The 27,975-nt window shown below is 39.8% G+C and overlaps 1 protein-coding gene across 2 annotated transcripts in view; it reads right to left on the bottom strand.

Moving 5' to 3' along the window:
* TMEM135 (transmembrane protein 135) overlaps positions 1-25,969 on the bottom strand; it is a 160,287-nt gene extending 134,318 nt beyond the window's left edge. For both annotated transcript variants that reach the window (XM_050332326.1, XM_050332327.1), the window contains exons 1-3: positions 25,803-25,969; positions 13,494-13,621; positions 7,760-7,852 (exon numbers count right to left, since the gene is read on the bottom strand). In XM_050332326.1, coding sequence (XP_050188283.1) covers positions 7,760-7,852; positions 13,494-13,621; positions 25,803-25,943 — 362 coding nt within the window. In that variant the 5' untranslated portion in view covers positions 25,944-25,969. The remainder of the gene's footprint in view (positions 1-7,759; positions 7,853-13,493; positions 13,622-25,802) is intronic.
* Between the last annotated feature and the right edge of the window lie 2,006 nt (positions 25,970-27,975).

Raw genomic sequence — 27,975 nt, 5'->3', positions numbered from 1 at the left:
TCAGCACTATAGCCAGCTCACCTAAGCAGAATCTGAAGTTTATTCTATACTAACAAAGTATTTATTATTCCCCCTCTGGGAGACGCATGTTACACTCAAGCATTCAGACACAGAAGATGTATTAAGTGTTTTTTTAAGCCAAGGAAGTTCAAATGAGTGTGTCCTAGATGGTAGTGCCGAGCAGACAGAACAGAGTAATTAATCCACTGTTTGTGCCATTTGACTCCAAGTCAGACTCGCAGAATAGTCCAGGGTTCAGCAGTCTGAATTTTAACAATTTATCTGTCAGTGTTTCAATGGGACTGCAAGTTTTACAGGGGTTTTAGTGGGTTTTTTAGACTTAATGATGAAAAACGAAATACAGAATTACACTAATATGCAGATGACTTTTACCTAAGTTTTCAGCCTACAAAGTGAACATTTCAGAAACAGATTTGCCAAAAGCGGTCCTTAAAATAATATAAAAAAATTAAACTTTAACTATAATCAAGTCTCAATTACTCATGGAGAACACAGGAAGAGAGGAAGGTATCTGCACAGTCACCTGGGATCTATCAGAGCTTGTCCCTTGACCTTAGCACTGCCCTTTGTCCATCCCAGTTGGCCCCAAGTGTACTGATAGAGTAGTCCAGAGTTTAATGGGTGCTACCAAGATGTCTTTATACTATTATTCATGAAGTAACCACGTGGCTGGTGCTCTGCCTAAGCTGGTAAATCCTTCTGAAACTCAGGGATCTGGAAACCACTGAACAAATGCAACCAAGCAGTCCTGCCTTATCCGGCTCAGCCCTGACTCTTAACAACATGAAGAGAAAATAAACCTAGTCTCTACAGACCCACCCAGGTGCTGCAACACATTCTCCAGCACATCCAGAATCACAGGTGTATTTTTCACATGAGATCTTTCAGTATTCTTACTCCGTCTGCCTGTGTTATCCCAGAAAATGGATTGTCACCTATAAACCTGTAGCTGTTCTCCTGCTCTTCATTTTGTGCAAGACTTCAAGGACACCACACAAGCAAGCTGAACCAAATTTTTCCAGCATTCAAATGCTACAGCCTGAAAATTTCTTAAACCTGGTCACTGAATACTTCTGCAGACCCAGTAGAGTTTTCCAGAATCCTAATTAGTTTATAAGCTGGACTGATTGACTACAAATGTACAGAACTCTAATCCCTGGTTGCCAGAAACCTTCTTGCTCTGTTCACAACTACAGAATTCATCTTGCCAAATTTTTGCCATCTCAAGTGGATGAAATCTAGCTTAAGACATTTATCTGCACTGTGAAACACAGCATGGTGAATCACTCAACTGACTGGAAAGGGACAACTGGTTTGAAATACAAACACATTTCAGATAGTTAGGAAAGTCCAAGTGTTGACTGTAACCACTTCTTTTAAAAATACATGCAGAAGTATAAGGATTATAGCTACATTTTATATGCATACACAGAATCATGGGGAGTAAAGGGCAGGGATCCAGGATAGACTGACTATAGGAATAACTAAGAATATTGTACGGGAGAGAAGATCATATAATAACAAAATAGTTTCCACAGTTCATTTAAATTAGGCAAATTTAACTCCGCAGCTACTTTTACAAATGAAGCAGTTTATACCTTGTCACTAACACAGCACCTTTTTATGACCTGCAGAGGACATCCTTCTCCTTTACACAGGACGGCTTCATAATATGGCTACAAGTTAAATGACAGCCTTCCCTTCCTCCACTTAGGTGGGTGACCTTGTCACAGAAGGATATCAAATAAGTTAAACAGGACTTTCCCTTAGTGAACCCATGTTAACTGTGCCTGAAGATCACACTGTTCCTTTAAATGCCTTTCAACAGTACCCAATATAATCTTCTGAATTTTTGCAGGAACTGGGGTTAGACCAACAGGTTTGCAGCTTCCTGCACCTTCGCTCATACCCTTCTTTTACACTGGAGTTTACACAGAGAGGGAGTCCTGTCGTAAGACCCAATAGGTCCTTAAGAACTCCGGCATGAATCCCACCAGGCCCCATGGACTTGCAAACATCCAGCTGATACAGCTTGTTCCTTACAATTTCAGCATCTGCAAATGGAAAGTCACTGTACTGACACTTGTGGTCTTCCAAATCAGAGGACCGAGCAGCCCAAGGCCTATCAGTGTTACTGAAGATGGAACAAAAAGACAAAAAGCAGCATTGAATGTCTCTGCCCTACAGAGATGGTCAGTCCTTGTAGCATAAAAATACCAGGCTAATGTGGGTTTTTGCACAAAAAACACTCCCGAGAGCTGCCCATCCTGAGCTAACTGCCCTTCACAATGTTGCCACCATCACAGCGTCTTCCAGATTGATTCCTGCACTCCCAGGCAACCTGGAATGATCAGTTTTCCCTTCTTATGATAGCTGTTAAGGCAATCTGTTTTTGTGGAACGTGTCCCTGCCCACGGCAGGTGGGTTGGAACTAGATGATCTTTAAGGTCCCTTCCAACCCAAACTATCCTCTGATACAATTGTATAACTACAGCACAGTAGCAGCCCTCAGATCATGCAGCAAAACATGTTCAAATGTTCATGTGCTGTTCCTATAAAAACACAGATCCTTCAAACTCTGGCTGTCACCAAAACAGTTGCTGAAGTACAATGGAATTTAACATATTTTGGTTTAGAAACAAAAAGCTTTCCCAGTAACTTCTACACCTTGGCTCCATATTTCACAGTAATAACCACTCTAGAGGAGTACAACTCCAAAACAATTTGTCTCCTTGCAGCTCTCCTTACCAGATTACACCACAAAATACTCAAGTCACTGATCCAAACCTGAGCGTTTTTTTCACTACAACACAAAAAATAGGCAAAAAATCATCCTCAGTGTAGCTTGCTTTCTCAATTTCTTACCTGTAGCAAGGAAGACTAAAGCTTCCAAACCCACTTTCTGTGTTAAAAGAGTTTGTTTACTTGTTTTGATCACTCGCCCCCCCGCCCCCTTACTGGTGATTTATCTCTTTCCCTAAAATACAACATCAAACTGAATAACCATAAAACATTTCTGAAAGGTAACTGTCACCTCAAGTCTAAGTATACTATACTACTATAGAGAAAGATATACCAACAAATTTGTACTTGAATGGACAAACTTACAGAAATTATGTATTTCTTTACAGTGTATACTTTTCATCACTACTATGCTGCCATATTGCTCATTTATAATGTATTTAGACTAAGGGCATTTATGGCAAGCAAATAATCCCAACAGCACTGAACTTTTCCTCTGAACATACGGTCTAAAAATTCCACATTGTTCTTACAAAAATATTTCTGTCACTTTTCTAAGCAATACACAGTAATACTTTTGTTTCCAAGAACACTAAATGTATGTGTGTATATAAATAGATGTTCTCTACAACGTGCACTCTTGAACTGTACCACTTTTTAAATGCACATGCTTTACATATTTTTGTAAGAGTTCAGCATGCTTATTTTTTTTTAGGAAAACTGCCCAAAGTTTTCAACTAAAAACATGTTGCAAATAATTGCCCAGAGCAAGATTTTACAGCCAAATTATAAAAGCCCTAAATCTCAAGTTTTATAATACCATCAGTGACAGAGTCTTAACTGTAGCAACGAGACAGGCGCCACTATAATGTTAACAGCCAGTATGTAAATATTAATGTAGCCTAAGGGGGAGCAGGGGGCAACCCCAGAAGGGTCCCTTCAGAACTGCCACAGAAATTTTAGGTGGCTGTAGTTAAACTTTCTCTGGCTTAATTACTTACAAAAGGCATGGGGGAAAAACAAAAAGTTAGCCAGGCAGCAAGACAATTAGTTTCATTAAACCTGGAACTGTGTCCCCTCTTAAAGCTTTGTAGTTCTTGAAACTTGTTAATACATGATTTCCTGAGCAAGAGTCCAATAAAATGAAATTTGCCATTTAGCTATTAGCAAAGCACAAGATAAATGGTTTTGAAACATCAGCACATTTACAAAATGCTTAAGAGAACATAACTCTTTTCCTCGAGAGAAATCACAGAGGTCTTACATACAGGCTCTCCACTGATCTACAACACTTTGTCTTAGAAATCAGCAAGGTACAGCTGATCTAATCAGATTTCCAGTAGCAGGCTGGCTTCAGCCAAGCCTCAAATCACATTTCAACAGCTTCATTCACAACAATTTTAACAAGTATATTCAGTTACTTCCTTGCTTTCTAACACCCTCAGCACTTCTACTACAAGGTAGTGCCATGTCTCTCTCAGTCCAAGCCATGTATCTCCACCTCGCTATACGCTCAATTCTTATGATAACATTTAACAGATGTTGAAAGAAACTACAAAAGACTGTAAATTTGAATTACAGTCAGAAGCCGAAAAACCTAAATAAAATACTTTTCTTTCTAAATTACAAATAAAATTTCTTCTTACCAACAGTTGGGAACAACACCTATAGGCATTAACAAAGATTATATGGTAAACAACTTCATACAAAGGTTATTAAAGAGAATGTAATGATTTCCTAAGGAAGTTTAATGAAATTAATTTGTCCGACTCATATTTCTATTTTTGAGGAGACTAACAGCTTTTAATGTCTAACACTACAAAACTGAATTCTATGACAAGACAACTGCACATTTTTCTTTAATAGAAGATGTAAAAAGGTCAAACTGTAAAGAATATTATAGTCTTTAAAGTATACTTGTGCAAATGCACCTGTTAGAAGCTTACTTATTATCATACAGACATAATTATTATGACAATATATACATATGGAGTAACTAAAACATTGACAATTAGTAAAATGAAATTTAAAAACCATACATTCTATGAATTGCATTTATTTCTCCAGGAAACTGAAGTACTTCCCTTATTTACAAGAACATTTTCTTCGCATGAGAACACACGTAACAACCCAGTTATATTTTTGCTTCATTTTTCAATATCTTTGCCAGAGCCACAAAAACAGAGAAGAAAAATAAGAGGGCAGGACTAATGCTAAAAGTAATTAAAAAGATATGTACTGTATGAGATAATGAGGTAGTGTAAATCAGCTGAAATTTAACTCTGTGCCCTCTTCACTCAGAGCATCAAACATATACCAACTATGCAGGTAATAAGTGTCAGAGTGACATTTATAAATCCTGCATTTGGCTTCCTTCTGATCCTAAGAGGCAACCCACACTGCTTGATAGCTCCAGAAAAACACAAAAATTCTGGGTTCCTCCTACTGGAGTAAGGAATGAAAGGCACAGAATATGAATCCACACATTGCAAACACATAATCTCCATGTTTATATATCTACAGCCAATTCTTATCTAAGAAATAATTTTTATCAAAATATTACTTAATCATAATTATGTGACCAGTTCTCACATAACGTTTATAGATACAGATACAAATACAAAAAAGTTAATGTGTTTTTATTCCTTGGCCCTTTCCACAGATCCTAATAAACTAGTTTTCATAGACAGGATAACTATATTTTATAGTCACCAAATAGAATACACATGGACATATTAATATGCCATTTATATCTTTATAGAACTGTAACAGCATAACATAATGCAGAGCATGTTCTGCGTCCATCTGAAATTCTATGCAATGTCACCTCCCTTCCTCATTGCCAGTGTGATGCTATTTGCAATTACATATTACACAGATAAAAACTACAATCAAACTAGTTCTGTAACACATTAAAAAACATGTTCCTCCTCAGGGTTACAATGCATCTAGCAAAGCTATCCATCTCTTTTTCCCATTCTTTCATAAAAATTATAAAGTGTACAAGGCTGGCACACATGAACAGCAACACTTGAAAGAAAATCTGATTTACAAGCCTCCTGTTCCCAAGTTCAGGACTCACAGGGATGCTGTGCAAGCAAATGCCACTGTGGTACTTAAAATAGGGTATCCACTTGGGAAGAGATTAAGTGATTAAGTTCGATGTTGCTGCCAGCTGCTAGTAGCAATTTGAAGAGCTAGAGATATGTTTATGAACTCAAAACAGGACTTTTTCCCACCTCTCTGATTTTTCCCTACAATCTGTTCTAAGCCACTAAGAAGATAACTGAAAATGTCCCTGTGTCTCCATGTGAAATGTAGTTTCCTAAGGGACTATAAGTCTACTAAAATTTGATTTTTCTAGTAATAGAAGCTAACACACTAACAGATGTGAAATCAGAAAGTCATATTTCACTGTCAGCAGCAGGATTTTGCACATTATACATAGTAGCCATCTGAGAACATACAAAACAACTTCATACTTAAAAAAAAAAAACTAAATTTTCAAATACCTTTTGATGCCTTTTAACATTTTTTTCATTAAGAACAATGACCCCATATTTTCATACATGTGCTATACTGCAATATCAACACTGCCTTTTTTCCTTTATCTGATGCAATATAACGTGGGGTTTCAGGCAAAATACCTTAGGTCACACATTATGAATTTGGACAGAAAGGAGAATAACCCTTCAGGAACTAAGTATTCCAACATTGTTCATTCCATACGTGCTGTACCAATCTACTTTTGTCATTTTCACATATCTCTATTTCAACTTCTATTTCTTTCAGATTTCAGAGGCTAAATAGAAGCCTGTTAACATGTCAAAGCTTTCATACATTGCCACTCAAACTTTTAGAAAAAACAATTTGATATAAAATTTGGTTTCCTACTCTTCTTGCTAGACTTAACAAGCTCAGCTTTGCAAGCTTCTCATAGCTGTTCCACAATTACACAAAAACATTGTACAGGTTTGGGCTCTTAAGCAGTTCCAACTGTTAACTCACAAATACTCTGAAAGCTACAAGAAGTTCACAGATGGACAACCAGCCTGATTTCTTCCTTTTTAATGTTATCTAGAAATATTAGAAGTCTGGCTTGAAAAAGCCCCACATTTTAATAGGTCTGTAGGAAAAGTTAAGCCAGTGTTGTCACTGATCAAAGGGAAAAATGCATTTGTTCACATGACAAAACGAAACACTGATGCCAACAGCAGTGCTGGAGCCTAAGTAACTAGACAAAGTTCTACTAAAATGTATGCAACCTCTTAGGAAGTAATTACAGTGAGATGAGAATCAGTCAGCTAGAGAGGACACTAAAAAGGTAATTAACTTATTTGGTAACTTGATTATGATTACTTTCTCTGTAGTTACATTAAAGAAAGTGATTTAGAAGTGCTCCCATGCTTCCAATAACCTCTTACACATCCTCAGTCTTCAAAAACAATGGCTAATGCATTCTTTTAAAAGGACAGAACTCTGACATACCTAAAACTTGCCTTGGGTTATGCTTACTCAATGACTGAATAATCAGCATTATTTCAGCTCATCCACAGTTTTTTCCACAACATCCTATCACTCCTCTACCTTAAGTAATGTCACGTTGTTAACTGAAGTCATCAGCAACTTTTACTTGCATTCTCCTTCTCTACGACTAACCACAAATATTATTCAAATTGTATTTTAAAAAACAAACAAAAAACAACAGTTTCATTAGGAAACCCTTATCAATTGAGCTTCATCAGGCAATGCTGAGCAACCCAACTACACATTAAAGAAGAAAAACAAACCACAAACAGGAAACTGAATGTTTGTAAAGTGTTTTTCTCACTGTAGCTTTCTGGATTGAAATATAAAGTTGCAAAAACACTACCTCAAATGAACTATATTTCCAGCATTCTGAAACAAAACCACTGAATTGTCAAATGTCACTCATCAAATGACCAAAACAATAAATATTACTATATAGAAGTGAAAATCCATAAACACAACCTACCTGCTTTTCCTTTCGATGAGAATAGCCATGTAAGAAGCTGGTAAAGCAGCACCAAAGCCAGGAGACCAAAAATAAAATTTTCCAAGTATCTTCCTGAAAAAGTAACATATATGTAACATGTACACATATTACATGCAAATGGAACATTCTTGTACAACACCATATTTTACCTTTATCATAAAACTTCAAATGATTTATTAATTTTGTCCTTTTTAATCTGTATTTACTAATAATCACTAATAATTATATTCTTATAGTTGAATCATTCTCAGAGGAGTTCCCCAAGTGCTTCATAAACATTAAACACCTGAAACACTTCATTAATGTATTCATTTAATTTAAATGACTACTTTTCTTCCAGGAAAGCTTCTGAAAAGTTGTAGAAATTAAATACAGAAAAATCTTCTATAAGAACTTATATCTGCTTATCTCTCTGCTGCTGGTCCAAATACATCTTCGGGAAGATGTGCTTTGTGGAATGCAGCAATGCAATCAGGCATGGCAGAAATCAAATCAAATAATTATAAAATACATTACACTCCAAAGAGGTAAGCCACTGATGCTATAAACAGGAAAACACGTATTTACAGTAAGTCAGCGAATCAACCGTACATTACATGTGGAAGCAATAATGACTTCCCAGTCCTATTAAGCTGGCAAAGCTCTCATTTTTTGCAGCTAGATCTGGATTTCATTCAGAGTCCCCACAATTTCAACTACTGAAATTCCTTCAATAATAACAGTTGAAAAAAAAAATAGTTACACAAATGACAGTATGTTTCTATAAATAAAGAGAATTTTTCTATATATTGGTCACTGTTAAAGGAGGAAAATCAAACTGCATGTCTGACACAATGTCACCAACCTCATTTGGTCTGCTCAGGAGACCTGCACCTTAAATCTAATATTCAGGCTGATCACAGAAGCAAACAACAGTCAGATAGTCATGACATTTGGTAACATGATAATAAATATACTTCAATATATCAATGCTGTTCAGCTGATAACCACTACTGGCGGGAAAAAAAGTGTTACAGCAGAGTCAACCCTTCTAAAAACAAAATAGCGAACACAAACAGGGCAGAAAAGGACCTTTTTTTTAGATAAAATTTCATGTTGACAACACAGAAGAGAGAACAAAGATAATTAATCAACACCATCTGATTAGTTCACTTTCATTCTTGCTGTAAATGGCATGAGCAGCCTCATTTCATACTTCTCCAGCAAAAATAACATTACCAGCGAGCAATGCCAGCTTATGTTCGTAAGTGAAAAGAGAGCCAGTGTATCAGCAGCAAGTGATGTAATGGCAATTACACACACTGTTCATTCCCACGGCTGCAAAAGGATAATTTCTCAGGATGACAATGCCAAATGCTGCAGGAGCTAAAGTTCATTATTAGGACTCTCTCGGAAAGTAATTACTGTATGAAGTTTCAGAGAAGTCATTTTAAACATCTTAATAAGTATGAACACATCTTACCAGACACACCTGTTAAGTAACAGAACAAATGTCTTTTCTGTGGGAAAGAAACAGGAATTTGTTCTTTTGGCATAGCTTAGAATCCCTTTACAAATGCTTACATGTTTGAGTTGATTTCGGAAATAGTAGCGTATTTTACGTAATAAAGCCTACTGGAAATCAAAATGTCCAATCAGTAAGTGAAACATCTAAACAACTCCCAAAGTAAATGAAAATGAATTTTTGTTATTATTTGCGTAGTTATTTTCACATGGTGTATGGAATTGAAACTGGAATAAGAACTATAAGTTTTTTCACCTAATTCCTCAATGAACAAGCTGTACATGGACAAACATAATTACTGTAGTTGCTAGACTAAGAGATCCATGTCTTCATGAGGTTTTGCATTTATTAAAACAAAAAACCTAAAAATCACACCTTTCATTTAACAGATGTAATGCTTGTCAACACTGAGTCTAGCACTTCCGCCTGAAGCCCAGACAGATGTAGTCTTCTGGATCTCACCAGCAGAAGAGATTACAAGCCCCAGCTGGCCTGTCACACATCCGTAACAGAGAACATCACCCTCACTGCTCTGCCAAAGAACAGGCTGTTCATAGGCCTTAGTTCGCTTCAGAAAAAAAACAGGAGTTAAAATCAGTCAGGCACATTAGCTTGGCAATCCCTTATGGAACAAGAACATCTATTCACAGCCTAAATCAGTGCTGATACTGTATTTAGATGTTTTTGAAATTCTGCCCACCTGTGAAATCCTGAGAATATTAAACAATCCCTGAAATTATTTAAATTGCACTTTCTTGCCTGAAATTGTACATCCTTGAGAATATTTGCAGTGCTTTCAAGTTTTGGTGGTTTTCTCTTGTTGAAAAGAAGCAAATACTGCAAGAGTATCAATAAGATATATTAGCACAAACCAGACATCTCAATCCCAATTGCATTTCATACTTAGATCTTTTAATTGTTACTGGATGACTAGTACACACAGGGACTGTAGATTCACTGGGACTTTGGTAAAGGTAAGAACAGATCAAGGAGTCACTTGATCCAGGACACCCTATACGCCTACCAATGCACCTTCTCCTTGGTGCTACAAAAGAAGAAACAGGCAGCTCTCCTCAAATCAGGAATTGTGCAGGTAAATACGAGTTAACACGAGCAGCTAGAAACCTCTATTGCTTTGGTCTAGAACTCCAAGAGAGTAAGAGCAGTCAACTGCAGGGGCCTTGCTGGACAACTTTGTTTCTGAGTTACTGCTGCTCCTGCTGTAATACATCTTTCAACCAAAAAAAAGATACAAAAACTGCAGCATGTATTGTATTACAGAAATCTGTCAAAGCCAAGCTCTCATCACTATGTAGGACCAGATCTAGAGCATCTAGGTCTCCACAGTCTCAGACGATCTCTTTCCATAATTGCAAATCAAGTCCAGAAATATTCAGGGCAGTTATGCAGAAAGAGAGGTACTGACATTTCTTTGATGGATTAAAATGTACAATACCAAATTGCATTCTGGCCTGCAAAATCACTTACAATTACTTTTGTTCTCAGGGGCTACTGAAGGAAATACACTGTATCACACAGCAATAAAATCAAGGAATAATACAACTTCAAACATAACATTACAAATTTATAAATATTTTTTAAAACACCATAAATTGGTTAAAAAAAAAAGAAAAGCAGGCTTATGTGGCTTAAGCTGCATGACAATGTTAAGTAATTCCAAGTGAATGACTGATCAACATTATGATCTTAGGATAAACTCTTAAAAAGAAAAAGGCATACACTACTCAATTTGTAAAGGTGTCATGTATTCATTCAGCTTCCTGGCATGTTCTCATTTTCTTTCCAAATAACACTTACTCACTCCTTGAGTACTGAAGTGACTTCTTCAAATTAGCCACACATGATGACCCTCAAACACCTGATTAATAGCAGCTAGTTAAAAGCTGATCCTTGAGTGAGGACAGAGCTGCTTTTCCTCCTCCCACAGCATTACCTTGTACTTTTCTATATCAAATTTCACAAGTGACTTTAATCAACACATATTTCTGAAATGGATGAGAGTCAGTTTCAGATTTCTGTAACCTAAATAATCTCATACAATTTCTCATATTGGTCTTCATCCCCTTTTCCAGATTCTTTAGGTATATCTAAAACAAAGGACATAACAGGAACTTCACTGGCAACCTCTTCCTATTACAAAAATCAATTATTTATCCCTTGCTTTGCTTCATGTATATTAACTATTTGCTAATCATTTACTAATTCCTGGAAAACAGAGAACCCTTCTTCTTGAACAATCCTAGCAAAAAATCTTGTCAAAGTCACCAGGAAATTCATGTAAAATGCACCAGGTGAATCATCACCAGGTACAAATTTATTCTTCAAAACATACCAATAAATTTGGAAAGTATGAATTTTCTGATAATCAGGTTTTTGCAATATCATTTTATAGCTCTTACATATCCTAGTCACTTACTTGCTGAGGCTCTGAATTTTATTATGGTCAGAAAAGCTGCAAAATACTCATTATAACTGGACATTCATGTACTTCAAAACAGGCACAATTCCTATGGCTGCCTAAACACTTTGGTCTTTTGCTTCTAATAGTGATTCCAGTTCACCAGTTTCAATCAGCTCCCTAGCCAACAACTTTTTGGTTGCACGTCCTGCAATTGTAGGTGGTGGGCGCTGTGCAGAGATCCTGCCAGCAAGGATTCTGCTGCGGCTGACAACTCTTCGCGGGAATCTCTTTGCAACAGAAAGAGCATGTACAGCTCTGGAGATGTTGGTGGGTTACTGCGCTCCACAGCTGTAAGAATGGCAGGGTAAACATTTGCAGCCATCCCTTGTCACGTTGAATTGTTAGAATTGTCCTTTGCATGGCTCTGGCCTAGGTCAACCCAAACAATGCTTCAAGGGAACTTGGAGGGCACTTGGACTTGGTAGCATTTCCATTACCCAGTCTGCACCTGGCCATGTTGTTCTGGAGGTCAGAACAGCTTTAGACACCTATATTCCATACAGGTGAAAGTGATGCCATACCAGCTGGCTCCATTTGGAAGACACTCATCTCTTACCTACTAGCACAGACACAGTCATAGACCTGCTAGATGGCTAATATCCTCTCTAAGGGGAATAGCTGAATACCATGTAACTTAAAACCATACTAGCTTAATTAGAGAGTAACTTTTAATTACAGCACTGAAGTAAGGCACTGCAGACTTACAGGCAAATACATGGCAGCATAAGGAAAAGCAGTAAAAGAGTAAACGTAAATCAGTATTAATACAACCTAGATTGCTAGAAAACATCATATTCTTTAGAGCTCATTATTTTCATATTCACTTTGAACTTTGCAAATTATTTACTTAAAAAGCATTCCATGGCTCCTCAGCCAGCTCCTCCTCTTCTTACGTCTTCTCCTTCATCTTTGAAGCAAAGTTTAGAGGCCTCTAAACAGATTCAGAATTAGGGCATAATGGGTTTGATTATCTTTTAGTGGGGCTGTTGAGTGTGCTGCCAGTTAACTTTCAAAAATTCATAGCTACTGTAGGCTTTACATGCCTATGTGTAACATCTCTTACAATAAATGTAAGAGCCTTTAGATATAGGACATTATCATGTTCATAAACAGGAAAGCCTCATTTTTAACTATCCTGAAGTTACTTGAAATATACACTGGAAACAGCTCAGAACACAGAAGTGCCTTTTATATTAATTTTTCAGAGTAAGTCTATATCTTACAGAAGCCCAGAAGTTGTGCTGGGATTTCCTTCGTTTATGACCAAAATAAGGCAAGTACAAACTTGCATGGCTGCATAAAGTTTAGGATAATTAAAAGTTATCACAGCCCCTGCATCAGGAAAATAGAAATCAATATCAAATTACATCAATTATTTCTAGGAAGGAAAGGTTGGGCTTTCTTAGGTCCCCTTTAGAATATATTTGAATTTCCTGGAACAATGTATTCTGAATCAGTAAAACAGAGAAAAAGAAGCAAAGTCGATACATTGACTTGTTTACTGATTTAAAAGATTACAAAAATGAGAAGAAAATATTTTTTTTAAAAAGCAAAGTTTCATATTTGAGTAGTAAGAGCAGAAATCAAGATGATGGCACAGCTGTAGCTTTTTTTACTCCAAAACATTACAAACAAGCCTATTACAAAAAGAGACAAATTATTATTTAAATAAAGTTACACAAAAATAGCTTTACTGTTATGTTTCATTTTTAGGACAGTATACCAACCTTAGAATGCAAAAGCAAGCAATATACAAGGTCCCATTTGCTGTCAGAAAGGAAGTTGACTGCAAGATCTCAGGTAGCAGTTTGTACAAATAATAGTCAAGTTTTCGTTTCCTGAGAATAGCTGCGATCTGAGGGAGCAGGGAAGAAAAAAAAGGGAGGACAAACTTTAATTCAGTTAGGCTCTTTTTTGCACACTGTAAAGAAAAATAAAAAAGGAAAATGAGACATGCCCACTTAAGTAGTAAAACAAAACCTCTTAAGTTTGCTGGGTTTATGAAAAATACCACAAAGATTTCCTTTGAACTTGTTCCAGCCGTTACAACGTTTATACCAGGAAATACATCAAGCAATTCTAAATAGGAAGTATAAGAAGAATTTTATTACCTTGTTACTTTTAGCCATAATTGTCAGAAACAGTCTGCCAGATATCAAAACTTCTAAGATGTGTTAAATTTACACTGAGTTTTATCTTCAAGACAATTGGACTATCAAATAATTATGGTCAGAATACTACTAAAGTAATCCAAATACAGGCCTTACACAGTGTCTATGAAGTAATGATGCGTCTTTAAATGTTTTCTACTCCAATTAAGCTACTGCAAGTCCTCCAAAAAATATTCACCATTTGCTGAGAACACATTCCTGACAAATTTTGCCAAAATGATGTATTATCTAGAAAACTGCCTGTAGCAGAAAACTGGATCAATCTAAAAAATAAACATTCTTTTTGGTCAGTTTAATGTATGTCCCCTGTATTATAAAAAATACCTATTCAATGACTCAAACACTGGAGGTCTTCAAACCCTTTTCTTCTACAAAAATTCCACAAATAGCTAATGTGGAGGTGTAGCAAATCAGGCTCCTCTGAGAGGTACCCAGGGGTAAGACCAGAGGTAACAGACAAAAGTTCAAATATGGAAAACTTGGATTAGACCTAAAGAAGAAAAATTTTCATTTGAGGATGGCTTAACACTGGAGCAGGTTGCCCAGAGTGACTGTGGACTCTCCATCACTTTAATCTTTTTAAAGGAGATCTGTTAAACTTAATGAGAAAAGTCCCCAAGCAACCTCATATAACTGGCCTGGCTTTGACCACAGGGACTCCTCAAGGTCCCTCCAACCTTTGTGCTCCTATGACTCCATGAAAGTGTAATTTGGGTCCACCATGAGACAGATTCTATTGTTTTTTCATTTTAATAGCATTATTACCTTTATCTGCACTGATCTCCCAGTCTCTAAACTGGCATGAGTTTTCAGTCAATCCTTAGAGAAGTTCCAAACAGAGCAAGCTTCATACTGCTGGTGCTGACGAGAACAAAGACATGTCTTGCCCAATTGGTATTGCCAACCCCTCTCAATGTCTTGGTTGTAAGAGAGAGCTATTCTTCTGAAACACTGTCCACTCATATTAAATAACAAGTAGATACCATCAAGCCATCGAATCATAGAGGGGCTAGGTATTCTGGTAAAACTAACTAAAGAAAAGTTCTGCCAAAATTTGTTTCCAAAATGAAGCTTGAACTAAGGATTAACAAGAAATACATGCATGAACAGACTTCTGAAAACAGACTTAAATGTGACTTAATCAAGCGTCAAGACTGCTTAGAGCATAATGGATTAGGCAATAATGCAATCCAGATAATCTATCTGTTGAAGGAAAGTCTTAACATAGTCTAAATGCTGGATAACTAGTTGCTATCTCCTCAGCTATTTCTAGCATGTTGGACAAAGGTCACAACACTGGAGCAAAATAATATGGGGTTTTTTTTTTAAGAACACAGCCTTTGTACCTGAAACATGAAGCCTTGCTTCCTCAGACCAAAGTGTCAGAAGTGCAACACAAAAATACTGGTATCTTATATATTAATGTCAAATCAAAGTAAAAATTTTATTTCTGTAATGTCTTCAACAGGTTTTAGATTAATGTAAATTTCTGGTTTCCCTTGCCTCCTTCTCTTTACTATCCTACTCCCAAGTGAAAAATAGCAAAGAACCAGAAACAACAACACACAAACCATTCAAAAGAAAATTGCTCACAGTAACTCAAAGAGATATATGTGTGAGAGCAATAGAGCTTGATGCACACCCACCAAAACAAAACACCCCTTATCTCCCACTGCCTGTGCTGCCTCATGTCACCTCCTAACCCAGCCAATTCGCCATAATCCAGGGAACAGAAGCAACACACTTCTCACATTACTCTAAGACCGTGATTTCAGCACAGAGAAAAGCAAAATCCACTTCCAGTGCTGTGTCTCTCTCTACTTTATTTCTGAAACCATGGTGCTTCTCCTGGCTATTACCCTTTACAAGAAGACGACTGCCCAAAAGAACGTCTGGAACCAGGGAGAGAAGACTCCACTGAATGCCACTGGATTCAGAAACAGGTTTCACTTTATTCATGACTTCTCCAGGCAGACCACAGCAATGCAGCCTTACCCACCTCAGGGCAAAGAATGCTCCAACACCTGCCCTGACTAACAACAGCTTAGGAACACAGATCTGCTGCGATTTCCTACTCCGGCTTTCCACAAAATAGAGTCACTCTTAAAATCTCCTATGCTTGCCAATGACACTAAAGAAACAATTAATGGCACTTTCTCAAGCAGATTTGCTCTCTGCAGGTAAAGAATGTCCAGGTTTGAAAGACTTACATAATGTTAAAGATTTATCTATTTATTGATCAAGAAGAATTCCCACCCCATTAAGAATTACGCATTTGCATCAGGGTAGAGAATAATCCTCCTTGCAACTTAATTTGCAAGAATTCCAAGACACCTGGAAGGTAATAAAGAAAACCCACATTTCAAAAACTGAAACTGAATGTTTTCCTTTCACCACAATTTCAGTTTTCTTACACTATGATGTTTTATGCACCAAAGAGAAACCTTAAGCAGTAATACAGCCTGCAGAGGCAGTGTTCATTTGGCCTATGTAAGCAGTAAACAGACTTGAGTATTATTATCCACAGTCCATACCAGCAGCTGAGCTGTTTGCCCATAACAGCTTTTGCAGTCCTTCCTGCTATTTGAATTCATTTTTTTCTCTCTCAAAACCAGCAGAACTCAAGCTATCAGAGCTCTGGAAACAGGATAGGGAGTCCAGCTTTGCTTTTTTACCTTCTCATCTTCTAATACAGACAGCTAATAAATCCTGTCTTTCCCAATCTCCCATAGGGAACACTTTTCTAGATGCCCAACACTCAACAACTAGGAGTAAAAGGGAATTTAAAACAAATCATGCACTGCCACAAGCAAATGGTCTAAGAATGTCCACAATTTTTAGAACTTTCTAATTTTCCTTTATTTGCATCCTCGAGTTCTAGCTCTTGGCTTCCCTTGAGTCCAGTAGTCTGCAGAAAATGCAGATAACACTGCAGAAGAAGAAACAAATGAATCGCAGTTAGAGGAAAGAAAACGATCAACAGGGGCACAAAGGATTAATCTGAAAGAATCCTAGATGTGTCATCATTAAAAACATAAAGAGCAGATAAAAAAGAGGTAACAGAGAGAAAGTTTCAGTAAGAAAGCTGAAAGAAACATATTGAACTCCTAAAAAGATCAGTTATGTTAAAATGTTAAGAAATAGTCAGAAAAATTTCAAGTTGCACTGTTAAACTATATAATCTGTGTATCACTGGATATTATGAGAGTAAAAGTAGGTGCATCTGGATAAAGTGCAGGTAGATCACAACACTGCAGTTCTCAGACAACCAAAATTTTGCAGCTGCAGTCAGACAAGACAAATACATTACTCTTTAATAACATATAAAAGTGAGAAATTTATTTGATAAACTACACCTTGTGTGACATCTATGCCCCACAAGCAGGAGGATGGAGCAGGAGATTAAATACCTGCCAGCCTGACTTCCAGAGAAAATATTTCTGGCCCCAAACATGATTACTTTGGTACTAAGAATGTGGTCATGCAAAGTCTCTTGAATAAGAGAAGTGAAGCATGCAGGAAAGAAAATTTTCTTTCCACACCTGAAGACTGATCCAGCACTGCCTGGTGTCCCATTACCACTTGTGGGAAAGCTGAAAACAGAAAAACTCTTGACTTATTTTTAAGAAAAGCAACTCCTTTCCTTGCTTCTGCACACCACTTGAAACCCAAAATTTGACTACGCTTTATGCAGGCCTGGCAGCGTCAGAAGGCTTTTGGAGGCAACCCCACACCCTCATTCCTTAGAAACACAGGGAAAGAACAGCAGGATTAACACATCACAGCTACCACAGCAAAAGACGTCACCAAAAACAAACGTGCCCTCCAAAATCTTCGAATGCCCAAGCACCAAAACAGTCCCCTAACCTATCTTTTATACACTTACCCCAGAAACTCTCACTATAACATTTTGGCCTTTACCACTTTGAAATAGACAGGAAGTGTTCGTACACATGAAAAACCCTATTTAACTCATTTAAAAGATTGCTAGGAAGTTATACTTAGCACAGGTAGAAAGACCACAAGAGACAGGCTTCTACATCTCTAAGACTGTTCTCATGTGAATAGCAATGAGGGTAGAAGAAAGCAATGTGGGGTTTAGACATTTTATGTGCATTATAATACAGAGGAGAGTTGGAACGAGAGCACCCCTCAAATCAAATGCAAATCCTCCTGAAGTAATACACTAGTCACTCCAAGAATAAACATTGTTAATGATCTGAACTCTAAGATTTACTATATTTTATGTTTGAAGGATAAAAAAAAAAAAAAAAAACTGCTCAATAATGATAAAGAAATAGAAAAAAAAATTTCTAGCATTAACAACAGAAATCACACAACTGCATTTTGACTTTCCAACATAAAAAACGTAACTATGAAACCCAGTTTCAGGATACCATAAGTTTGCAGAACAGCATTACTAAGTGCTTCTCTTTTTTTTAATTTAGTCTTTGTATACAGATGCCAAGCTCCACAGAACTAAGAAATCAGAAAGTATTTATTCTGTCCTAATCACAGAAAGAATATATGCAATTCCAACACCATCCTTAAAACACAGCCACATGGCCTAGAGCAAGATTTTGAAGCAGGCTATCAGTGTTCCAGCAGAAAAGGAACAGGAGACTCAAACCCAACCTTTGCCACAGTCTGCAGCACCAGTCAGGCCCGGTTATTTTAACGATGTGTCATGTAACGCCTACAAGTATTTATCATCCAACCACAATAACCTCAGCTTGACCTCCAGTACCCTCAGCCTTCACCTATATCCTTGGAACTACAGATTCCACAAGAGGCATCACACACAGAGGATGGTTTGACTTAATGAATGCGCTAATTGGCTGACCAATGTACACAGTCTGACAGGTTACAGAAAGATAAAAAACCCACAGACCTTGTGTCAACTATGCCGTAATGTACAACATCATTCTTCTCTCCCTCCTCCATCAAACCATCATTTTTTATGTTTGTACAAGGTGTATTTCTTCAAGAACACTACCCCTCCATCAAATTTTAATGAAATTAGACAACACATACACCACTGATTGGTGAAAATTTGAAAAAAGCACTATTGTTTCTCTATCATTCCCTCCCTATGCACAAGTAAAATCAAGCACATCATAACAAACTTCTATTGAAAAGGAAAAAAAAGAAAGGAAGAAAAGAAAGGAAAAAAACTACAGAAATATTCAGTTTGCCAAATCTCCATGAAGGCAGAATTCAGTAACATTTATAAGCATGACTAGCTGTCATGTTTAGGCACCTCTAAAATGCAAATTTAGAGATAATCAATAATGCTGTGTACATGGTTTATACAATCCATACACTGCAAGTCATTAAAAACCCAAGAAAAAATTTATAAATTAAGCCACGTGTGCATGCTAAAAGCAAAGCAATCCCCAGTATTTAAACCAGTTCAGAAAGTATCTCAGATTGCTCAAGTGGCAGGCTAAGCTACAAATTTATGTCCGATTTTTTTCATTATTGTATTCAAATATTTACATTTTTTTCTAACCATTTGCAATTTTGTATGAATTTTACAAGAACATTAGTCCTTTGCTTTATAAAAATTATTTTTAAGTGCTTTGGAGTAACCTAACCTCAAAGTGCCCTCAGGTTATGCTTGGGTTTTGAAAGACACTTGTTCAAATCACTGATTTGTTTCTCATGCCTCCCCTGAAACACTCAGATTTGTTTTTCCTCAGTTAGCTCATCCCTCCCAATTTCACCGATTACAAAACTTGGCTTCCAGATTATATAGTTTCGTAACGCAGTTCCTGCAAAACTCTGAGGAAGAGTGTGTGCCTCCTGTTCTGTGAGTTCCCCTGTCTCTTGTGAGCTGTTATATGAGGATCACTGTCAGCAAGTTGAGTTGTTTCAATTCAGCTTTTTTTAAAATTTTCCATATCATCCAATGGATCTAAAAAGGAAACAAGCAGTACTCATGTGCTCTTCGAATGACACCTAAACTATGTTCAATCCTGGCATCACTCTCATTCCATGACAACTTATCTTTACCACTTATTTCCCTTCTACTTAAATGAGTAGGGGACTACTTTTCATTTCCCTTTAAGTGTCTAACTCAGCATAATTTCCAAACATTTTCCTCCTAGCCTGAAAATCTTGCACTCTACTACACAGCTGTAACAACTTAAGAGAATAGATTTACATCTCCTCCATAAATAGACCCTTTAACAACTTCTGCTGGTTCCCAGTATTTGTAGTGTTTTAACCAAGATCTTTACTCCGTAAAAGCTCAGTCAAGGTTGAGGCTTTCCCTGGTTTCCACCATTCCATGATGCAGGTTCCTTGCATCTTTGAGCATAAATTCTTCGGTCCACCTAAATTCTTTGTATGATTCCTTTTAAATTCTCAGTACCTCGGCAAAAGGCTTATTTTCAATTTATGAAAGAATTTTATAGTGTGGCCCGAAAGCCACCTGAACAGAGCAGAATCACCACAGCCTGAAATGAAGAAGTCTCAGGTTTTTACTTCAGTAACATTTAGGCTAATTTCAGTCATATTTAACCCATCTTCCAGAAAAATCTAAAGGCAGGAAGACACTAACCTACATGTCATTCATAAAACAGCAGAGAGATACAGGACAATGCACAGCAACTATAGGTAGCTGCTGTTCTGACAGAACAGAGATTCTTAATGGCCCAACCCAGAGATCCAAGCGGGCACACAGAAGCATATTCCAGAGTAACAATAACATCCTTCTTAGTCTCCCCACCCTACTTCCAAATACACACTGGTTTGCAGCACAAACAAACAAAAAGCACATTTTAATATACCTGGCAATTCTGGACTATTTTAGAACACAATGTGGCCAGTGCAGCCTTCTCACACACCTCAAAAAGATGACACGTGACAACTGTGTCTACACTGGCAGATAAGACAGGATCCATTTTAGTGTGAGCTGACTCCCAGCTTTGCTCAGGACCAGTTCAGACAGCTCTCCATAAGAGAAATTGCACACGAAGCATGCCTGAAGCAGCAGCAGCATGGCCAGCGTGCACTGTCCATCCTTGGGGGCAATCTCTGGCCCAATCCTACAGCAATGTGCACATGGCCAGGAAAGTGATATGAGACTCACACTTCACTCTGCCTCACTTCAACCTCTGGCTGGTGATTCTGTCTTCCATACAACAGTTTTGAAAATAATTCATTAGTGCAATAATTAGAGTCGTTCTTGTTATTACCTGCAGTCAGTTAGTGATCTGCCTGTGAAGGGACTCGCCAGCTGCCACGTGCACCTTGCACTGCAGCACCCCGGCCCATGCTGTACTCATACCAATGTCCTTCCCTCTGATACTGTACAGGATATTGTCCATTGCTGACAGCACTTGGGTCTCTGACAGTGTGATATACAACGCTGTCCTATTCCTAAGGAGTTTACAAAATAAATAATGCAGATTAAGATAAGGAATACAGATACTGAGGGGTAAAACAGGGCCTAGGAAGACAAAAGCGCTGCAATCCTAAGAGGGAAAAAAACCTTTTGACACAGAAAGAGAAAAAAAAAATTGGCATCTAAGAACCTGAAGGTTTACTTTTAAGCACAGCAAGAAGCAGATATGGTGCAAGTATGAAGAAATACTAAAACAGAGCAAGCCCCAAGGATCATTAAAAACTGTACTGGAGCAGCAGACTCTGGTCACATCTGTTCTCCTAAGGAGTTGGCTGAACCACCCTCAGTCCCGAGGACATATGAAACAGACCCACTGGCACCCACACAGAGCTGGGCCTGCTGCTCCTCTCTATGCCAGCAGATCTGTCTGGGAGAGACACCTCTGGAGTCAGAGCCAGGAGCAAGCCAAGAGTCAGCTTGAACCACAAAATGGTCAGTGCTCAAGCCTGCCCCTGGCTGTGCCCTTTAGCAGCCAAGGTGAAGGAAAGGCAGTAGGTGTAGGATGGGAAGGGGCTGGTGCTGGAGAGGAAGACCTGTGTTTGAAAGGAAAAGGGGAAGAACAGAAGTTAAGTTGGAGAGGTAGGGAGGCACTGTCTTAAATTAGGTGAGGAGAATACATAATCAGAGTAAGTGAAAGAAAAGGTGAATGGCACAAATTACTCTTGCCATCCTGCAGGCAAAAAGTTAGAAGAATGACCTCAACAGCAAAGTAGTAAACAATTGATTTTTACCTTATTTAATTAGGAGAAAATGTTACCACCTGATCAGATTATCTCTGATACCCTAAAAAGACTTCATAAAAACAAGTAAGCACACCTATCTACTGCAAAACTATCATCAAAGAAGTGTCTAAAACACAAAAACACCCAGGAAACGGTGGACTTTACTTTAATGCGTGTGATAAATGGCAGATTTCCCATATGAAATCAACAGAAATCTCGGGAAACAGAAGCAGAGACAACTGAAAGCCAGTATTTCCAGCCTTTCCCAAAATTCACACAATTTCCCTGTCCAATCATTCTCTTCTCCTCATCTCTGTGAATTCCTAGAAATCTGAATTCTTCAATTTTAAAAAAAACAAGGTGACAGCTTCTCATTTTGTGCAGCTTTCACTAATCTAAAAAAGCAGCATAAATGGAACGAAATACAGCAAACTCTGACAAAGAACTTCTTCACTGAAGTTTGAAGATATCAAGGCAGATAGTTTTTAAAAAGTGTAATTACAAGGTTTATGGAAATTTGGGGTTTCTTTTGGAGGTATAAATGTTAAGCCACTTTAACTGTTGCTCTTAAGTGGGTCTCAGAAGGCTTGCATATTGGGACACTTGGGTTGTGAAACACAAGCAGTCTTAATTACAAAATAGGCCTTCTTGTCAGCCACTTCGTAAGGGGATTCGTAATTCAATTTAGATGTAAACCTGTTTTTGCTAAAGCAATCAATTCATACTGGAGTAAAAATAAAGACAGTGAAAATAGGACTCAAGGCTATACTTTTCCCAACTTAAAAAAAAAAAATACTCAAGCACAGTTACTAAAAAGAGGGGAAAAAACCCAACAAACAGTACAGAACTACTTATAAGCAAAGATTCTATAAAACCACTCAGTGATAGCTAGTATTTCACGTATCAAATACTAGCACTACTTAATTTGGCTCCATCAGTCCCCACTGAAGAGCAACAAAACACTTAAGAGACTTTGAGCATATCTGGTTTGAGTTTGGACTCTGGATTGTAACTGTCCCTAACCATGTTCTCTCACAGAACAACCTCTGACAATTTATTCTCATCTATTTGTTCTCATTCATTTCTACACAGGCTTTTGTGAAAGGAAACTCTTTCATCTCCCTTCCTTACTTAGTAGCCTGTGGCAACAGGAGGACCAATCAGAAGCCATTTTACAGGCTTGACGTAGAAAAATGAAGTGCATCTTTTTGTTGCTGAGCTCTACAAAGGACTGGGACTAAGCACTACATTCTGAACATGCACTGATATAACTCTTAAGATAAAATAACTTAAGTCCATCCCCTTACGTGAACCTCAGAAAAGGTCTGATTGTTTGTGTTGTCTAAGTGTGATATTTCATTTACAAATAAAAGGTTTTCAAGCACAGCTGTAAGTCCAGCAAAGAATGAATTTTGTGATGATTCTCTTAATTCAGGACTGTCCTTTCCCTGCCAAGCTACTTAATGTGCAAAGCCTCTGCTTCCTCCTCTGCAGTCCCCACTGCACTTTAACTTACTTTCGCTCTTTAACTTACACTGGCTCTGGTGCTCCTCAAATTCTGCTTAATAAATCAGTTCAATTCATTAATCTGGCTGAAAATCACCCCAGCTAAAAGCAGGGTAGTAGCCTCTTCCGGGTCAGCGAATGAATCGAACATGGAGAGATGAGGTCCAGGATACACAAAGGAAGAAGTACAGTTATGTCTCCGGGAGCAAAGGCTGGCAAGCGCTTCCTCTCTCATTAGACAGCAGCAAGATTTCAGAGCAACTCAGCTTTTAATCAAGTTAAACACTGTCAACAAGAACCTAGGAGAAATTAAAAACTGGCAGCAGTGTAAAAACTGATGCAGAGGTTTTACAGTACAGCAGGACATTGGCTGAGAAGGTTCTCACCCCATTCTGGGTTTGTGACAAGGTATAACTGTTTATGGGGTCACAGTGCAAAACATATGAGGAAAACATTCTGGATTTTTAGGTTTGTTTTTCTTTTCAGAGAAATAAAAAGTGGGAGCTTTCCCCCTAACCCATGACTGCATAACTGAGTCAACTGCAACAGAGTTATGAGCAGAATCTCTTGACCAGGTTTGGCTGCTGGGGAACTTTGATTTAATTATGGAATTGTTTAAGCTGCTTTATCTTTAGCCTGAGAGATCACCACTACACCTCTTGTGGCTTATTTCAGACCCATTCTCTGCTGGTACAAGTATTTATGCTCCCATAGAGCAAAGTGGATCAGAAAATAATACTGGAGAAAGGGAGAGGAGGAGATGGAGTGTTCTTTATATTAGTTTCCTGATCCAGCTCATTGTATGCTCACACAAACAGCTGCCACTTGTGTTTGTGTCAGTTCAGAGTGAAAATGTTCACTGTCAGACACGACGACAACTTAGGTTCACACTGCTACCAATTACTCTCTTTTTTTATCGTACTAATGGACATTGTCACAATTTTTACTCAAAGAGCACTTCAATGGGAGCTTAACTGAATTATGTCAGGACTGCTGCAGCCCCACTCCTTCCCTTCTCTTTATTACATAGCTTGATAATTTTGTTGCACCAGCCCTGGTACAGAGTTGAAAGTGCAAATTCAATGACTTGTGTTTTCTTTCTGTCAGTGATAGTTTGGGGGCAGCTCAGTAGCTAGCTCACCACTCAATCCCCCAAGTGCCACTACAGGAGAAGCACAGAGGTGAGGACAGACTGAAGTGCTCACCTGCAGCGATTCCAGCTTAGATTGGCTTTCAGAGTATGTTTACACAGATGGATGCAAACAGATTTCAGCTCCTCTACCTACACCCTAATTTGCTGGAAGTGTGCCAGCTGCAACTGAAGTGATATAACCAAGTCTAACTGCACGCTCAAGCTGAGATACCTCACCTGTAGGACACTCTCTGAGTACCTAGACTCCTTCAGCCTTGATGTATTTTTTCAGTCTTGCTTCATTATGCAATGGAATCTCCTTGATCCTAAGGCACTGATTACCAAAGTGTCTCCAACAGCAAGACACACGTGCATTACACTTGCTACTGCCAAAGATACAATGCCAGCCTCCCAGGCAAACATTAAGTCTTTTTATCTAAGTATCATATGAAACAGAGGGCAAAAATATGATGTTCAGGCTGTGCCTATGCCCTCCCACCCCACCAGCTTCACCATTCTCACAGCATGTTATGCCTCCAGACCCCACCACCCCCTATGCCCTTATTCTGCCCTGGTAGGCCCAGATTCAACACACTCCCTGTCATGCTCTTCCCCTGTCAAACTTCAGGTTCTCCACCCCAGACAACCCTCCAGCCCTCAAAACAAGCTGCCCCCACTGCCATCCCTCTGCTCCCCAGCACCAGACCTCCTCCTGCCCCCAGTGCACCCTTTTTGCTCTTCTCCCCCCTCACCCCAAGGTCAGGCTGCCCCTTGACTTCTGCTCTGCCCGTTGCCTCCTAACACAAGCTCTCCCCACCCACCTGAGGCCAGACTCCCCTCGCCCGGGCACTGCTTGTGCCCTTCCCAAATACCTCCACTGCCCTTCCCGCTCGCCTCAGGCCAGGCTCTCACCATGTCCCCTATATCTCCCGCTTCCACCCCAGGCCAGGCTCCCCCCTGCCCCGGTACCCCTGACGACCTTCCACCCAAAACCAAGGCCAGACTCCCCCTCCTCTGCCACCCCTCCTGCCCTTGTCCCCCCAGGCCAGTCCCCGCCCTAGGCCGGGCCGCCCCCCATACAGGCCCGGACCCACCAGGTAGAGGGTGCCGTAGATGCGGAGGGACTCGGCCAGGGCGCTCTGTGTGACGTGCAGCACGGCCGAGGAGCACCGCGGGTGCCAGGTGTGCCCGATCTCGTAGCAGCTGTGGGGGATGGACTTGCTCAGCGCCGCCATCTTTGCAGCGCGCGCGCGGAGCGGAGCGCGGGGCAGGGGCGCGGGGCGCGCGCGGCCGCCGCGTCACCGCCGGGGCCGGGCAAGAGGTCGCGCGGGGCGCTGCGCGCGCCGGGGTTACTCGCGGGCACGGCCGCTCTCCCCGCACACCCTCCCTCGCGCCGCTCGCGTGAGGCCCGCAGCCAATGGGCGGCCGCCGGGGAGCGGCCGGGGCGGGGGCGGCGCGAGCCGCGGGGAGGCGTGGGGCGGGGTGGCGCGAGGCCTCCCGCGGGCACCGCGCGACCCTTCGTGTCCCCCGTGTCCCCCTCGTGTCCCCCGTGTCCCGTCACGCCCCCCCGCGGCACAGGCATTTAGGTATGTTTCGATAGGCTTCTGCGAGAACAGGTCAGCATCGCAGCCGTACCGATTTCGGGATGTCTGTTGCCAGAGTGGCCCGCACGAGTTGGCCGGTTCTCACCGTGCAGGGAGGAGGTTTCCGTGTGTAGGCAAGGAGTAAACACGGAACTCAGCATTGAAGGTCATCACAGGGCTCAAGTATTTTCTTTCTCGCAGTTCTGTCATAGCCTGCATGGGCTCCGACATCTCCGTCAGCTCGCTCCACCCGTGCAGTCCTACTCCTCCTGTTTTTCATGTCATCCTGCTTTTCCTCCTGAGCCCCTGGCTGATGTCAAACACTATTTCCTGTCTTAAGTGATGTGACCTCCTCACGAATTTAAGGTTTCGCTCCTGGGATTAGAGTGTTTGCTAGACTAGAGTTTGATGGACTTCCTGAGAAACAGATTGGCCCTTTGCATGGGTCCTCATGTAGAACTATGTATTAAGTGCAAAGTCTTCATAGAAAAAACCTGCTTAATTATGAAGAGAGTAATACCAGAACATTGAAAAAATGCGTGTGCGTGCACACCCACACACGTGTTCCGCATGTCCAGATGCATGTTCTGCATCCCGTTACCCCTACAGGGAATGAGCATAAGGAGAAGCCTCCCACAGCTCCCTCCATGAGGTGGGGCTTGCGGCAGCTCCTGATGCCACAGCAGCAGCCAGGATGGACGGACAGACAGATGGAGAAGGAGATGATTAATTAAGGTCAGAGAGATAAGGTTGGAAGGGACCACTGGAAGTCATCCAACCTTCCTATTTAAGCAGGGTCCCCTACAACAACACATCACTCAGGATTGTGTCCAGGCAGCTTTTGGATATCTCCCGTGAGAGAAACTCCACAACTTCTCTGGGCAGTCTGTTCCAGTGTGCAGTCACCATACAGTAATGTTCTTCCTCTTGTTCAGATGGAAATTCCTGTGCATCAGTTTCTGCCTGTTGCCTCCTGTCCTACTGCTTGACATTACAAAAAGGAGCCTAATTCCATCTTCAGATACCTACAGTGATGAGGTCCCCTCATTCTTCTCTGGGCTAAACAGTTCCAGCTCCCTCAGCCTTTCCTCATATGAGAGATGCTTTAGTCCCCAATTACCTTTGGATACGATGGACTTTTTACAAAACCGCAAAGGCAGTGACTGATGACACAGTTACAGCTCAGTTGCAAAACTGGCATCTGGTTCCAGCTTGAAATTTTGATAATTTCAGGCCTAAATGAGCTGTGTGTATCAGGACCTAGGGATTTTACTTGGATATTTGTTAAGCAACAGTTTGCAAACCCTCTGTTCTGATGGAGCAAGTACACTATCTACTGTGCCATGGTGAAGTCAGGAAGACATTGTTTCAAAACCTAGGTGGGAGATACATCCTGAAGCCTATAGCAAAATCAGCAAACTAACCTGCAGTCAAATACAGACTTGGAACAGATCTACAGCAAGAACATTCCTCCCCCTGGCTCCAAATTGTCCTTCTGAGCCTGCTGAGTTCCCCTCACTGATCAGACTTGAGACCAGCCTGTAGCACTGCCAAAAATATAGAGCAAATTTGTCACTGATTTTGCAAACTCCTTTACCAGTCTTCCAAAGGAGCCTGCTGTAGGTGCAAGAACATACTAGCATTTCAGTTTTAGCAGCCTATAGATGTGTAGGTTGGATGGTTC

This window comes from Myiozetetes cayanensis, unplaced genomic scaffold, assembly GCF_022539395.1.
Source record: "Myiozetetes cayanensis isolate MyiCay16 unplaced genomic scaffold, myiCay2020 scf5-8, whole genome shotgun sequence".
NCBI classification, from domain to species: domain Eukaryota; kingdom Metazoa; phylum Chordata; class Aves; order Passeriformes; family Tyrannidae; genus Myiozetetes; species Myiozetetes cayanensis.
Note: the sequence above shows the minus strand (reverse complement) of the source record. Positions and strands in the feature narration are given on the sequence as shown.